General features: G+C 40.5%; 1 protein-coding gene across 4 annotated transcripts in view; it reads left to right on the top strand.

Moving 5' to 3' along the window:
• Window positions 1-4,799, top strand: part of YTHDC2 (YTH N6-methyladenosine RNA binding protein C2) — a 33,602-nt gene extending 28,803 nt beyond the window's left edge. For 3 of the 4 annotated variants that reach the window (XM_063319887.1, XM_063319886.1, XM_063319885.1), the window contains 3 exons: window positions 162-344; window positions 1,526-1,629; window positions 1,785-4,797. In XM_063319887.1, the coding sequence (XP_063175957.1) occupies window positions 162-344; window positions 1,526-1,606 (264 nt within the window). In that variant the 3' untranslated portion in view covers window positions 1,607-1,629; window positions 1,785-4,797. Of the gene's footprint in view, window positions 1-161; window positions 345-1,525; window positions 1,630-1,784 lie in introns of all 4 variants that reach the window. The other variant, XM_063319884.1, reaches the window with a different exon arrangement.
• The last annotated feature ends 11,590 nt before the right edge of the window (window positions 4,800-16,389 follow it).

Raw genomic sequence — 16,389 nt, 5'->3', positions numbered from 1 at the left:
TCTAAATATAAACATTTTAAAAGATCCAGCTTTAGGGGGGAGGGTGTGTGAATCACTTTGAAACTAATTTGAAAGTTTCATATGAAATCCATTATTTATTTAATTCCAATGTAAGCAGATATGCTCTAATTATGTCTTTCATATTTCAATTTTTGCTCCAGGGTTTTGCTAGAATGGCTTCAGAAATAGGGTGTGAGAAAAGTCAAGACTGGGGATCTGCTGGTTTCGGAGGTGTATTTAAGGTGGAGTGGATCCGAAAAGAAAGCATTCCTTTTCATTTTGCACACCATTTGCTTAACCCCTGGAACGATAATAAGAAAGTACAAATAAGCAGAGATGGCCAGGTACTGTTATTCTCTTTTAAAGTCTTCTTTACTTGGTAGAACTGTTTATTGTTTATTAGCTTGTTTAGCCTTGACACTTATCTCAGGTGTTCTCATATATCTGTTAATCTGCATCGCAATTCATTGATCCGCATTGTACATTCTACTAATGCTGTACTGTTGAAGTAATGGAAGCTTTTTGATAAAATCAAGGCAATTTCTTGCTTAATATGTCTTAAAAAAAAAAAAAGATTTAAAGCTGGATGCTTCCAAAAATAAACCTTTTTGGAATTTGTAGTTTTGCTTCAGGAGATTTGTTCCGTGTTTGATTCAGATTTGTTCCCTGAGGTAGTCTGTCACACCCAAATAACTATTTGTAATTATAGCTTTGAGTTTCCTATAAAGACTGAAGAGAAATTTGAGGCAGAATAAAGCTTGGGACAGATCTCCAATCTGTTAAAGCTAAATGCAGCTACAAAAAGCTGGAAGAGAATTGGCACAAGAGTTCTCTGTGACAGTTTCTGTGTTTTCCCCAGTTCTCCCTCCCTCTCCCTCCCTCTCTCTCTCCTCCCAAAATATCTGCTTGATACGAGACTGAGAGCTCACGTTGTTGTGTCATCTTCTCTCGCTACTTCCCAAAACCTCTCCAGTTGTAAGAAAGAGGAAAAGAACATAATGTAAGAACGAGGAAAGGCCATTGTTGTAAGTGGCTCTTAAGACCTGAAGAATCTGAATGATCTTACAAACAACTGATTTATATTAATGTCTATAATTCTACCAAGAGCCACTGTATTACCTGTCGTGTGCCTTTCCACATTGTCCATCGTACTTGACTGAATTAAACTTAAAACGTGAAGAATAATGTTCTTCAATTAATAAGTTGTGAGCTTATTGGTGGTGCTGTGTTCACTCAGAATTCTCTTCTTAAGAACTGACATCTTACTGTGAATGAAAAAAGACCCCAAACAACCTGTAGGCCAGGGTTGCTTATGAAAGTTTTTAACTCCTCTTTGAGCTCTAGTGAAAAAACCTTCCTGTGCGGGGAGTTCTAATGTATGTCTCGATAGCAAAGGGAATGAGCTCTTTCAGAATGACTGAAAGCAACTACCAGTAACTTCATGTCACAATTTTGTTATAAATGGTTTTTATGTATTCAGTAGTAGCAGTGCAAATAATTTCTCTAATTTCCTGCTCATTTCTAGGAGCTGGAACCGCAAGTTGGAGACCAGTTGCTACAGCTTTGGGACCGTATTCCTTTGGCAGGAAAAAGCTCCAGTGATTGACCATGTCAAGTAATGTAATAGAGGTAGTTATTTCATGCATTACTTGCTGTTTTTATGATAGAGGAAAAGCTACCTATATACAATGTATCATTACAGTACTGTCTTTCCTTTGTAATTTGTGGAAGAACAGGTACTGATTTATACTAAGTATTTTTTCAATTTTTTTTTTTTTTTTTAGCTGTGGTTGTTGAAACATCAGCTATAACCACTAGAACCAGCAGTGTGCCTACAATATAAAGATGAGGAAGAAGATGGTGCAACAAGCTTCTGAAGTTGTTAGTGATGCTGTGCAACTAGCAGTGGAAAAATAAGAGGGAATTACATTGGTTTGAGTATTTCCTTGTCTTAACAAATGTCATAACATTATTCATCAGTCTGTTTTTGACTGAACTTCTTACTGTACTTCTTAGAGTAGTATGCAGTTGACATTTAAAGACATGGCTAAGTTCAAAGCTAAGTTTGAAACAATGGACCACATAAGTTTTTTGTGGGTTTAAAATAGCACAGCAGACAGTTTAAATACACAGTTTACATTTAAAGCTTTCTCAACACAGTAAAATGTATGAGAGAAACCAGTGTAATATTAATTAATCAAACTTGCAGTTTGCTTAAAATAAATAAATTGAGAACAGGTGTCTACAAATATACTGGAAGATTCCATAAGTATTTGTTGAACTATATGCACAATGCGAGAGAGCAGGATATTTTCATACAAACAACTGGGCAGCTGGAGAATGTAAAATTTTAGTTTAAATACATAAGTGAAAGGAGCATGGATTGGTCCAATATGTTTCCAGTTTCAATTATTTTTCACCTTTAAAAGGTACTTACACTTTGGCAAGCTGAAACAGTCTTTCAGAGGCTGCTGCCAAATGCTACTCTTGGGCATTATTAAAATATTTTTATTTCTTACAAAAAAACCACCAAAAACCCCAAACCTGTACAACTTTCTTCATCTTTCAATGTAGTCTTCATGCTTTCTTTCTATACTTCTTTCAGTTTCTTTCTTCTTCTATACTACTGTTGTGTTGTTTTATTGGGCTTCTCCTTAGTCTTTAACTTACTATACTAAAAGGCTGGTATAAATTCAGTCTGCTCACTGTCAGCACTACGTTTGTGTTCATTCTTGGAGTAAACCGAGAGCTTTTCCCTCTTTCTGCTTCTGAGCCTGTACTTAACATTTTTCCTGTCTGCTAAGAGTATTCACACAGTTCAGAGTACCTGGAATATTCCTTGTTGCATTTTGTGTAGTGACTTCCGTCGGGTCGGGTTTGCCTTGGCAAGACTAACTGGGTCCATATAAGGCTAGCATTGCCTGATACATTATTTCTGGAGATGGTGCACACAACAGTGCTGTGAGGCTTGTATTGTGTTATACGATACTTCCAGGCCTGTGCCCACAAAGGAATGTGGGGTGGTATTGCCTTGTACAGGATGCCCAGGCCACATGCACACCAACGACGGAGCTGGCACAGGGAGGGAGGAGAGGTGGGTGCAACGCTTGGTTAACAAGCCCAAGTAGTGCTTCTGTGGCTTGACGATAAAAGGACATTCCAGCCGAGGAGTTTGGTGTTCCCCAGGTTCTTGGCTGGTCTGGGTCACTTGTCTGGAGAAGAGGTCATGCCTTGCTGCCTACCTGGCAGCCATGGTCATGTAAGGTCTTTGCACGCCTGGGTGTTAGATTTAGCCACTCTTGGTAAATTACTTGACTTGGTGGTGTTATGACCCAGATGAGTGTACTACTCATCTGTATTTTTACCTCTGCTGTTATTTAGAGATAAACTGTATCCCTGGAGATGTTGGTCTGGTGTCTGTTACCATATCCTGAACTTAGAACTCTGCAGGGCTGCTTTAAGCCCTTACACTCTGGTGTCAGAAGCGGGATATCGTACACTGCATCATGACCAGCCCTGACCCTGTGGTGGGTGCCTTAGTTGCTTATTTTGTGACCTTGCCCTGCCCACGGACGTCAGATTCTGCTTTGATTAGAGGAAGTCAGAAAGACAGAAACATTGTCTTAGAGATAGTGAGCGCCGTTTGAATGCAGCCGAAGCCCAAGTTGACTTCCTAAGAAAAGAGCAGGACACTGGGGGTGGAGGGGTGGGAAGACTCTAGCCCTCCTGTGTTAAAAGCCATCAGGCTAATGTGGGACAAACTAGAACAATGCGTAATCCTCCACATTGCAGTATCTTGTCTGCGAAAAACTTGACTGTTGTCTAGAAGCTTTGGAAAAGGGAATTTCTTTAGAGATCTGCTTTCTCTCCTTTTCCCATGAAGTTGCACATAACTTTATGGATATGCATTCAGGATTGCTGTTAGCATCTGAACTCAGGAAAGACCATATCAGAGATGAGTAATGTCTAGAGAGCAGATCTAGGGGACTTTTCTTGAAGCTACCAGTGCACTGAAAGTTCATCTCTAAGGAGATGATTATGCTGGTTTTTAAATGATGAATTAAAAAGAAAAAAAGCTTACCTCTGACGTCTGTAATTGTACGCTCAGTACGACAGTGTATTAGCACTTCCTAGTGACTTCTGAGACCACCTTTACAAGATAAACAGTAGTTGCTGCTGCTCATCCTCATCATTCAGCAGCAATTAACAGCTGGTCTGTAAAATGGAAGGTAAATGCTTTATCCATAAAGAACAACACTGCAACTTGTCTATGCCACACTTTGCAAGGAGCATTATATAGTATATTTTATGCCTATAGTAGATTTAAGTGTTTTCATAATTGAACTAAATTACTAGAAGAGGTTATTTTGAATAAAAGAACACTGACCAATATGATGCATAGTAATCTTGTTTTGCTGTGCAAAGTCATTTGCAGAAATATTTCTAAACAAAAATACATTTGCTGTCATCCCTTTTTCATCTGAAATGAACAACTGTTTCTTGTTAACACCATAGTAATACATGCTTCTGAATTGTAACTTTCAATAAATCAGCATAAATTATTTTTGAGTGAGTCTGGCTGAATGTCTACAATAAAATATTCCACTCTTGAGACTCAGGGGAAAATGACGTTGCTTTCTCAGGTAAACTCCTTTTATTTTCTGTTCTTCCGTATTGTCATCCATACAAATTTTCCTAGTTTTCATCCAGTGAAAATAATGGTGTCTTTATGGCAAGACGTTACTTCAGCTAAATCCATGTAAAATGTCTGTATGGTTATTACACTGTGCAGCAATAAATTTTCTGATAGCTTTTTTCCACATAATCTTCTGCTCTGGTTTCATGTTATGTCTGTAAAACCACCACTTCGCATGTTTTGGAAAAGCGCTCTTTTGAGCATCAAGCACATTCGCATTTCCTGACCTTGTGTGTTGACGATCTTTGTTTTCACTCTGCTCTTCGTATCACCCTGGTCTCCAAAGAGAGGGTTATCTTGGTAGCTGTGTGCGTGGTGATACCAGCAGTATCATCAGTCTGTGGAAGAATTCCATCACTGCAGCTCTCCACTGGGATTCTTAGAGCCACCCAGTCAGCCTGGTAACAACTGAATGTGATTATACCTGAAGTGAGAACTAAAGCATCGTGAAGGGCAAGGAGGTGAATCTATCTGAAAAATACCAGGGCAGCAACAGCACGCAATTCACAGAATCCTTGTATCTATGGGACAAACGGCCCACCACCATCTTCCGTGCAACAGAAAAAATCCCAGCTTGGAGGTTGTCAGCCAGGAGTTGATTTATTCTGCTTTAGAGAGGCAGGCTAGACAGTTGTCCGTGAACACTAGAGAGAGGAGGAAGGGAACAGAAGTGGGGTTATGGATGACAGACACAGGTTTGTGACAGGCCCAGGTTTGCAAAGTTTGTTCATACCTGAGCAAAGCTTATCTGAGCAGTGCTGGTTCAGGACAACTCCGGTCATGTTCCTCATGTGCGAAAATGCTGAGGCGTGCTGCCTTTTTAGGAACGTATTTCTGAAAATAAGGTAAAGATGCCAAGCTGTTTTGCTACAGACAGAATTTACTTCCTTTCTATAGCAACCAAAGAAAGTTCGTTAAATATTTTTTTTTGTTAGATATTTTGTTTGTTAAGTATTTTGTAGCCCAGAATTGTTTATTTGCTGCAACTACTTCTTTCAATGTTTGCTTTTTTACCACTATTGAACTGGTATAATTTCTGCTCCATCATCACAACATCTCCAAACGCACTTCCTCCAGTACTTGAGGGTTAAATTTCTGCTGTGGAATTTTTCACAGCTTCCATTTTAAATGCCTGATACTGGCTGTTGTCAAAATGAAATCATAGCTCACACCTGGCAGGCCAATTTCTCTGGGCTGTGGTTGGATCAGTTCGTTGTCAGCCCTAGATGCTTTGTCTTTAAAAATGAATTAGAGGGGTTTCTGCAGCTACACATTTGTGTTTTTCCTTTTCTTTTTTTCCTCATATGGAGCTGAATTGATTGCCCCAGAGCAGCCACTTTCTAGATATATTCAGTCACGGTTTTTACTATCCGAGTAGTATTAGCAGTTTGTCTCCTGTTTCTCTACATCTTTCTACTCACACTTAGCTGCACGGTTTCTTTCCCTATGGAAAGAATGCTACTATGGAAAGAATTCCCTATGCTACTTTGCTTTCAGCCGTCATTGCTGCTATCTTGCTCCTACCTTTGTTGCATCTTCTAACAGGTACCGCAACACAGAAAACAGGTGATGCTGCTCTGGATTAAAAGCTGTATTTGTTGTTAAGATTCTTAATGTTGGAAAGGGTGTCGCCTAAAACGGAAGTGTAAGTCTGAGTTTAAAGACAAATCATTTCTCAGGAAATCAGACTGAGGGAATACCTTGCATCACATCAGAGAAGTTAGAGTCCTGAAAATACTAAAAAGCATGGCACATAATTGAATCAGGCGATTCAGAAAGGAGGCTGTATTTTCATTCGTGTCAAGCCCAGAATGAGTTTTAAAGCTAATTCCATACCATGAGGGTGTGAAATTATTATTTTTTTGCCTGTGTTGTATAATGCACAGCTCTGAGATTCACAGCCTGATCTTTTAACTTTGCCTGTGTTAGTGGGCATATTGCATTTGGTACTGTTGATGTATGAGCAAAGGTTGTAGCCCGAGGCTCTTAAATAATGTACCACTTTGTTCTATCTATAGGGAATATCTGCTGAAGCCTAGCAGCAATCAAATAAGATAAAGGAACAAAACACAATTGCCAGAATTGCTCCAATATGAGGACATTCTGGACGATGGCAGAAACTGAGAGTGAAATTGTATGACAAATTAAGTAAATTTAATATCTTCTGCTCTTGTAAAACATCTTAATAATCTTTTTAGAAGCAAGCTGTGCAGAAAAGGGTGCCAGCTCTGTGGGCTGACACGCTTGTTGTGACTTCTAGCTTACAGAGCGTCCTGTCAAAATAAAAGGACAAACCTTCCTTTTTTTGATTGTTTTCACAGCTCTCTTCAGATTAAGGAACTCTTTTTGTACTCATAGCTTTTGTATTAGTTTAAGTGCACTGAGGAATGAGGAAATCTGTCCTGCAGCTTGGCAAGACTAGTGTTTCAGTGGCTGCTGCTTTCAGCAGTTTAGCCACTGCTAAGTTTTAACATGCCCTAAAACCATATTAAATGAGGTGTCATCACTGTAATAGAATTACTGTGCTCTATCCACAGCCTTTATACAAAAGAGGGATATACCTTTTATTCTAGGACAGGCTTAGAGCCTTGATAGGAAGTACTGATCTAAGAGGGACAAAGAAAAGAAGGGCCACAGGACGACTTACAAACAGGCTGTGAGAATTCCAAGAGACTCAGGGACTGATGCTCTAGCTTCTTTTCCTAGTTACCTGCACTGATTGAACAGAACTCAGTAAGGTAATGTATATGTGGCCTAGATTTCACGTGTGAATTTCCCTGGGTCTTCTGTCTTCAGAGGCGCTCTGCAAATATGTTACGTTGGACTGTGGCCCACCTTGGATGCTACAGGACTGCAATAGCTGTATTTATGTTGCTCTTTAGTCTGACGTTGAGGTATAGCTTAGCTGCTTTGTTCTGCTTTCATTCCTCTTCAGAGCATTGAAGCTGGATGAGGTCAGAAAGTAATTAAAAACTGTGCCGTGGTGCATTTACCCAAGGGAGATACACAAGAGCCTGCTATTTTGTTTCCCGGTACTCAAGTTGAAAAACTGCAGAAAATGGGCTTTTGTCAGAATTGAAACTTAGCGGGAACGTACCCATTTTCATTTAGAAGTCAGAACAATTTTGATTGAAGTCAGAGATCACAGGCACCCTGTTTTAATACTCCTAGAAAAGTAAATATTGCTGGAAGTGGGACCAAGGGAGCCTTTGACTTCCCAGATGCAGAATCAGCAGGTGGTGGAGTTCACATGTACTGAGATTTATTTTAATGGGTGGCACTCCACTCAGCAATGAATCAAACAACAACAGATGCTGTCAGGCCTTGCTAGATGTGGACACAAGAGTTATAGGCGGTATCCATGGGCTGAAAGGTCACACCAGTCTGTGTAAGGTAGAAGAATGGAAGGGTAAATAAAGTAGCTCTATTACGCTCCCATGAAGACCAATACTACATTTTTTTTTTTTAGGTGAGATGTTTCTTGAACTCTGAACACGTCAAAGGTGTTGATTTTTTTTTTTGTAATATCAGTGGTGCAACACTAGGTGAGTAGAGGTGATACTGAAAGAAACATTCACCTTGAAGGAATGTAAACACTGGTGTCACAAAAAATAGGAGTCTGAAAATCCTTCAGAGCAAAGCTAGGTGGTGCAGTTGGCTAGCGTATGAGCTCTCATCTGATGGGGACTATTTTAAAACAAAACCTAGATTTATTAGCAGGTGCAAATGGAATGGCCTCTCCAAGGAAAAGCAGAGAATTATGATAAGGAATTTGTATAGTAGCCTGTTGCCTCATATCTGACATACTTATCCATGAGTCTTCACTTCTCTAAAGAGGAGAAATGACAAGGCTGCAGGTAAATATTAAAAGATACATCTTAAAAGTTGTTTTTAAAATACTTTTTTCTCCTGTGGAGAGCAGATATCATGAGACCATAAGAATGGGCAATAAGAATGTGTTAGTTATTAAAAGCTTTAAATAATACTTTTCTTGTGTAAACATTACTTCTGTGGAACACTACTTACCTGCAAGAAATGATGGACACGAGGACATTTTTTCTATGTAAAAAGGTCAGCTTGGGACAGGGTTCAGGATCCAGCTCCCAGCCTTGGTGTGGCTTCTCTCCATGACCTTTTATAACTTGATAGTGTTTAACTTGCTTATAGCTTCTTGCTATAGCCTTGCTATAGCTTGCTTATAGCCTCTTAGTGAGGTGTTTAGCTGCGTTACTTCTTGGGAGCTTTCTCGAGAATGCTTGTGAGGTGCCTCTTACTGAAATACTACTGTGTATAAAAATGGTTTAAGGTTTGTTCATTAGCTCTTGGTCCCTCACCACACGAAAAATGTGAGTCTCTGCCCACCTGAAGAGATCAGTAGGCTTCTCCGTAACACTGTGAGCTGCTCTTTGCTATTTCTGTTGTCCTAGATTGCTAGCAACATAATTTTTCTAGAGCAATTTTGTTGTACTCAACTTAAGAGCCATCTTTTAAGAATACAGGAGAAGGCAATTCCAAAGTGTTGGAAGAAAGCAAAAGGGGCAGAAGGCTGGCTGGGCTGAGCAGGGACCTCCTTTGAGCACTTAGGTGGAAAAGGAATGTGTATGGACATTGGAAGCAAGGCCAGGCAACATGGGAGGACTGCAGAAATGCTGTTTGCCATTGTATGGAGAAAACCTATGCATCCAAAGCTTGATTAGAGTTCAAGCTGGCCAGTACTGTGAAGGACAACAAAAAGGGCTTTTAAAAATACACTAACAGCAAAAGGAGGATCAAAGGTAACATTGGTCTATTGCTTGACAAGGCAGTCACCTCACAAATCGTGACATAGACTGGTAAGTCCTGCTAACCCGACTTAATTTCCTTTTATGACAAGATCACCCATCTAATTGACCAAGGGAAGCCAGTAGCTGTGGTGTTGGGTTTTTTTTTTTTTTTTAGCAAAGCTTTTGATACTGATTCTCACAGTATCTTTCTGGACAAAATGTCCAGCATACAGCTAGACAAGTCCCTTATATGATGGGTGAGCAATTGGCTGATGGGTTGGGCTCAAAGGTTTGTAGTAAATGGGTTGACATCATACTGGCAGCCAGTCACCAGTGGCGTTCTGCAGGGCTCAATTTTTGGGCCAATGCTCTTTAATGTTTCTATAAATGATCTGGATGCAGGAATCCAATGTACATTAAGGAAGTTTGCTGATGATACTGAACTAGGATGAGCTGTGGACTCCCTTGATGGTAGATTTCCAGAGAGAGCTGGGTAGACTAGAGAGATGGGCAATCACCAACTGTATGAAATCTAACAAGAGCAAGCGCTGGATTGTCCTCCTGGAATGGGGTAATCCTGGTTATACACAAAAACTGGGAGATGTGAGGCTGGAGAGCAGCCTCACAGAAAGAGATCTGGGGGTGTGGGTCAATGGCAGTTGAATGTGAGGCAACCTTGTTCCCTGGCAGCCAAAAAGGCGAACCGTGCGTGCATCAAGCACAGCATAGCCAGCCGGTCAAGGGAGGTGATTGTCCCACTCTACACTGCAGTGGTGCAGCCCCACCTCGAGTACCATGTGCAGTTCTGGGCACCTCAATGTAAGAAAGACATCAAACTACTGGAGTGTGTCCAGCGGAGGGCAACCAAGATGGTGAAAGGTCTCGAAGGCAAGACTTATAAGGAGCAGCTGAGGTCACTTGGCTTGTTCAGCTTGGAGAAGAGAAGGCTGAGGGGGAACCTCATTGCAGTCTACAACTTCCTCAAGGCGGGCAGTGGAGGGGAAGGCACTGATCTCCTCTTTCTGGCAACCAGCAACAGGACAGGGGAAATAGAATGAAGCTGCATCAGGAGAAGTTCAGGTGGGACATTAGGAAAAGGTTCTTCACTGGGAGGGTGGCTGGTCCCTGGAACAGGCTCCCCAGGGAAGTAGTCACAGCACCAAGCCTGTCACAGTTCAAGGAGCATCTGGGTGGTGCTGTTAGTCACATGGTTAAGTTTTAGGTGGTCCTGTACGAAGCCAGGAGTTGGACTTGATGATGCTTATGGGTCCCTTCCAACTCGAGGTAGTCTATGACTCTACGATTTTCTCTCTCTTTTTTGTAATCCTTCTGTAAGGAGTTAGTAACTACATTTTCAAGAAGAGGTAAGATCAGTTTTGTGTGCTTTGGAAAGGTATCTGCATTTCTGCTCTCAGTGACTGCTAGAAACAAGTAGAAGCGAGATGAGAAAGTTCAGTAGTCCTGTACTTGCTTGAGACTTTGAATAGTATGTGCTGGCACTGTTTGCAATAATGTTAAAACAAGAACAACAAAAACAACAACAAAAACAACAAGAACCACTGGATTTTTGGGCCTTAACTCTTGCACAGCATCATTAGAAAGTTAGGTTAGACTTAAAACAGGCTGCTGTGGGACCTGGTGTAGTCACTAAAAATGCTACCAGGTATAGGAATGGATCAGAAAGAAGGAGAGGAAAAAGATATTGAAAGATTTAAAAGAAAAGGAAGCTTTAAGCATGAATGCAAAAAAAAAAAAAAAAGGAAAAGAAAAAGAAAAAAGTTTTTGAAATAATTATACATGTTTTAATCTTGAATCCAGAACTGAATATTCGTTTGTACCAAGTAGTGCTGTTTAAATCTATCCTTGGCTCTTTTTTTTTTCTTGGGATAGATTTATTACTACTTTAGCATTCTATTTAATTTATACAAAAATGGTGAAGATAGCCTATGAGAACCCTAGAGAACCTGGACAACAATCAAAGTCTTGGCATGTTACTGCTTCTCTCTGCCAGTCAAGGTGCAATCCTTTCAGAAACAGCCCTTCCCGAGAAGAATCTGCGCCCTGCAGGTTCTGCTTGTGTCCACTGTCTGAGGCAGCTGGAAACTCCAAGGCAGTTTTTAGCCGCATTGCAACCATTTGCTCTTGAAATCAGCAATAGGAAAACTGGCTCTCTCAGTGGGAACACCTTCTGTCAGTTTTCTTTAACAGAGGGTTTCTTGTGAGTTGGTTGTTGAGAATGCTGGAGGTAAAACATGGGGAGTATCTAATGTGAAAGAGAAATGAATAGAAGAGGCCCCCAGATCAAGAATGGAAAAAGAATGCATTTACTTAGTAGAAAACTCCAACATAGCAGGCTTTAAAAAAAAAATAAAATTAATTGGATGTGTGTACAAAACGTCTGTAGGAAAAATAAAAACAAATCAGCCAAGTTTTCTATTCTGTTCTGCCCCCAAATTTTGCAGTAAGTACTAAGTATGTACATTTTAAAATTATTTTTTAGCATAAGTGAGAGTGCAAACGAGACTTAATGATTAATTTATTTTAAAAAATACACAGGAAATAAACTGAACCCATTTTTTGATACTAATCATATTAAATATTTCTGAACTTTGTGCACAAATGAAGATATATGGGGTCTCCACTGCTGTAGTCTTGCTAGGACTGCTCATAACCTCTTCGTTATTTTGACTCACAGTTGAACTATGTTTAATGTGAGCCGTAGAGGACACCTGACGGTGTCCATTTTATGGAATTATTGGAAGTTTTGTTTTCCAACCGTAGAATGTTCCCATGAATTGTGAAAGCTCAGAAAGGATCAGCCTTTCCCTGTTGCCGGACTTTGGGTGTGGATGTGTTCACAAAGTAGACAGTTTCTGCTATTCAAGTCTTTCTCTGCTGGTGAAGAAAACAGCTACTACACGATGAAGGGAAATGACAACTGAACATCTCTGTTGAGGACTCCTGATTTGCCCTCTTCCCCAGCTGCTTTTGAAGACTCAGAAGCCTTGACCTCCATCACGCTTTTTGCCACTTCACTGGAAGAGCAATCACTTCTGGCTTTGATGAATATTCAAAATGACACCATCTGTCACCCTGTCATCTCTGAGGGCAGAAGCAGTTTGACTCTCCAAAGGTTTCCTCGTCTCTTTTTTTTAAAGGAAAGTTGAATAATGGTCCCTATCATCAGGGAAAACCACAAAGTGACATCTACAGAACAGTAATTAAGAAAAACCATACTAAGTATTGGAATGGAGGGGAGGCACTGGAGATGTTTCTGACTGGCGTTTCAGAAGCCTTCTCATTCCCTGAATTGGGATGGGAGGGAAACACCAGCTCATTACATGGAGAATGTTTTTTGGCATTTATTTTGAAAAAGGCCGTGCTGTTACTATCATTTGTGCTAATACATGATTTGTCTCCATCACTTCTTTATCTTGGGTAACTTGTGATTTTACCTGGATCTGACTGCAGGAATGCGGTGAGGAGGATCTTCCCCCTCAAGAGGGAACTGAGGGTGGTAACTCTTTTCCCTATGATTTTGCTGAAATGCATCAGGTCTAACACTGAAATCGGAGGAAGGAATTGGTGTCCTTACAAACATGTGCTTTATGCACTGTAAGCCAGGAGACTGAGCTTATGTTGGACATGTAGTTTGGTTGTGAAAAATTAACGTGCGGGTTGTGTTCCCTCTGACTGCAACCCTTTCTCTCCGCGTGATCGAAGTGGTCATTCCACTTTTTTAACACAGCATTCGGAGGAAGCCTGCTTACAAGAACCTCCATGGCCTAAAAAATGTATTTTTTGTTCTGTAAGAGTAGAAGCAGGAACATGCATTTTTCTTCCTAGGTCTGAAACTGGCTGATGTATTTAAGGGAGAGAGAAAACTTGTACTAAGTTTTCAGCCTCCGAGTGTTCCCATTGCACAATATACTCTGTGCCTGGCATACGCTGTGGATTTTGTGGACTGGTGTCTTTCTCAAATCTCCAGCCTTTGGTGTCACCTTCCCCCCCTCCCCCGCTTTTTATTGTATCTTTGTGCTGTCAAAATGGAAGCTGTATGAAGCATTGTGTAATGAAACAATAGATAAAATCTTTTGTATTGATCTGACCTGAAATGGCTCTGCGATGAATTGTTCTGCAGTGTCCTGGAGCACAGTCTCAGTGGTCTGTGGAGAAACTATGATGTACCTATTTAGTGTTTAAGGGAGCCATAAAAATTTGGGGTTGGTTCGCACTTACTGATGGAGCGAAGGTGCTGAGTAGCAGATGTAGAGCAAAACAGTATCTCTGAATTTGGAGGCATCACCAGAAGCTGCCCATTGCCTGCACTTGCTTTAAGGTCAGGTGAAGCATGGAGCTAAGCTCCAACTCCATGCCGGAGACATGGGGAATTTCATAGTACTTTCTGATTCGCTGTGTTCATTAAAATAAATGCCTCTATCTTTCCCTTACTTATGCGTAGTCTGTGAATCCTTCTGCAGGTGGGCTCTGCAGGGGAATCCTCTTTGGCTGGATTGCAAGTAATTAGTACCAAATACTGGCAGAGGTAAATCTGGCTGGTGCACTTTTTCTGGAGGTGCCAAAATCAGAGGGAAAAATTAGCTGTCTCACCTGGCTCCTTTGGTGGGGATCCTAGACCTAATTGAAGTGTAATGTGGGACGAAGCCTATTGTGGCAGGAAAAACAAACAGACCTTCCTAGAGAAGTGTGGCAAAAGCTTAGAAAATACCTGGCTGAAGTCCCTCGGGCTCGTGGCAAGGGAAATAAAGGGTGCATAGGCCAAGATATAGTTGGGGAGTAATGTCTAGAAGTCAGTCCAAACAATTAGGTCTCAGCTGCTGCATGCCAGGATTATTTTGTTATTTCCACATATTGTATTTGAATGTTTGGTTATAAATCCTGTGCATTGTTCTTTCCATTTGCAAAGGAGTGGTTTTTTTTTTTCTCATTGCCAGAAGGTTCTAACTTCGGTTTTGTTTGTTTTGCCTGTGACAGGTATTACATGGTCTTACCATAATCCAAAGACTTCAAAAGCCAATTAAATAATATCTGACCGTGCACATCTTGAGCAAGGTGAGCAGGCAGAATTTTTAAGGCTAGTGAAAAAAATGTTGAGGTAGGGAAAGGAGAGCAAGTCGTGCATTACTGACTCTACTTGACCCTCCTCCTTTCTCTGATTTCAGCTGAGGCTCAAATAACTCCTGTTTTTTCACAGGGCTGCTTTCTCTCTGCTGTTTCCTGTGGGAGACTGCCGGTTATTCTGCTCAGGATGTTCCCAGACTTTGGTCAATCTTTAAAGACAGAAACAGCCATTAAATTTTGTAGTTTGACCTCCTGTACAACATAGACCATTGAATCTGACCTAGCACAGAACATGTGCATAAACCCACCTTGTACCCGAAAGCATATGGTGTTGCTAGAGATAGCAGTGGTGTCTCCTCCAGACTCCAGTAATAGGCTTTCTTCTGCGACAACTGTGGTTTGGAAGTTGGAGTCAATTTTCAGAGGTTTTTTTTTTTTTTAGTTCCAGGCAAAAGATGGCACAAGAAAAAAAGCCCCTTCTTCCCCCCCATCTCTTTCAGCCTGTGGTATGTGTCGGGAAGCTGGTCTGTGTTTCTGCAGAGGCAGTGATTGCTCAGACAGCTCCGAACCAGGCTTGCAGGGGCAAAAGGGGACCTGTTTACTACAGGTTGTATCTTGTGGCATACAATCAATTCTTTGCCTCTGTCACTTCGCTATCCTCCTGATTTATGGTTTACAGATATTTAAAGATGCTCATAAAGGGGCTGCTGCTGAACTTTCTAAATACATATTAAAACTACTGTACAATTATTGGGAAGAAAACAGTTACATTTATTTGAAGGGTTTATTTTAACTATAGGTAAGCAAAATACTAATGGATAGGCGTAAACTTAGTTGTTTCGGAGCAAGAAAAAGTATGGTAAAGTCGGTTTGCATTTAGCCAACAGAAGTTTTGGGTCAGAAATTTTTGAAACTAAAGCTTTATTCTTTTAGTTCGAAATGGTGGCTTTAGTTGGAAGTGATCCCAGAAAACAATCAAGAAAGTTAAGGAGACTCTGGAGAAATCATTGTATTTTGTGTTGAATCTAAATGACACTTTTCTCTTCCTTTCTCTTTCCCTACCAAATATGACTTGTTTAATCAAAGTCTAGTTTCTAGTTTTCCATATTTTCCTGTATTTACACTCCAAGTTTATCTACCAGCACACAAGACCCAATATGCCCAGGCTAGATCACAATCTTTAAATCTTTGTAGGTATTATGTAATAGTGATAATTTTATAATTCACATTGGCTATAGACATTGGATTAGAATGAACATTGTACTATGAAAGTAATACGAAGCCACAGCAGAGCTGTAATGCGCTATTATAAAGAAGTGTAATAGTGAATGTTCCTGATGGTATTGTGATCAGGAAGCCAAAAAGGACCATCTTCATCTCACATTAATTTGTTGCATATTTATTTTTTGGTTCTGGAAACACCTGAAATGAAACTGACAATTTATAAACCTAGACTATGTAAAAGTGCCCTGTTCTTAATTGGGATGCTTCCTGTTTAATCTCCTATAGCTGTCTTGCTCTTCTTGCTTACTGCAGCCTGTTTTCCCTTAAGTCACAAACTCCGAGTAGTACGTGCATATTAGAATACAATGCCTAGCACAAAGAGCTTTGGCTGTTATGGATGTTTTAGCCTGCAGTGCAATATGGGTAGTAAAATTTGTGTCTGCAAATTGAGTCGCTTGCAACTAGACTTCTGCTTGCATATGCCATGACATACAGCAAGAACACGGCAAATAGTCTGGGAAACAATCAGGACTGCAGTGTGCTTTGAATTAAAAGCATTTCTGTTGCCATGTGTCTCGAGGACAGTTTGATACTGGTTTTCCCAAGGGCTGCTTTAAGAACACC

This window comes from Chroicocephalus ridibundus, chromosome Z (genome assembly GCF_963924245.1).
Source record: "Chroicocephalus ridibundus chromosome Z, bChrRid1.1, whole genome shotgun sequence".
Taxonomy (NCBI): domain Eukaryota; kingdom Metazoa; phylum Chordata; class Aves; order Charadriiformes; family Laridae; genus Chroicocephalus; species Chroicocephalus ridibundus.
This window is presented reverse-complemented; position numbering and strand designations above follow the sequence as displayed.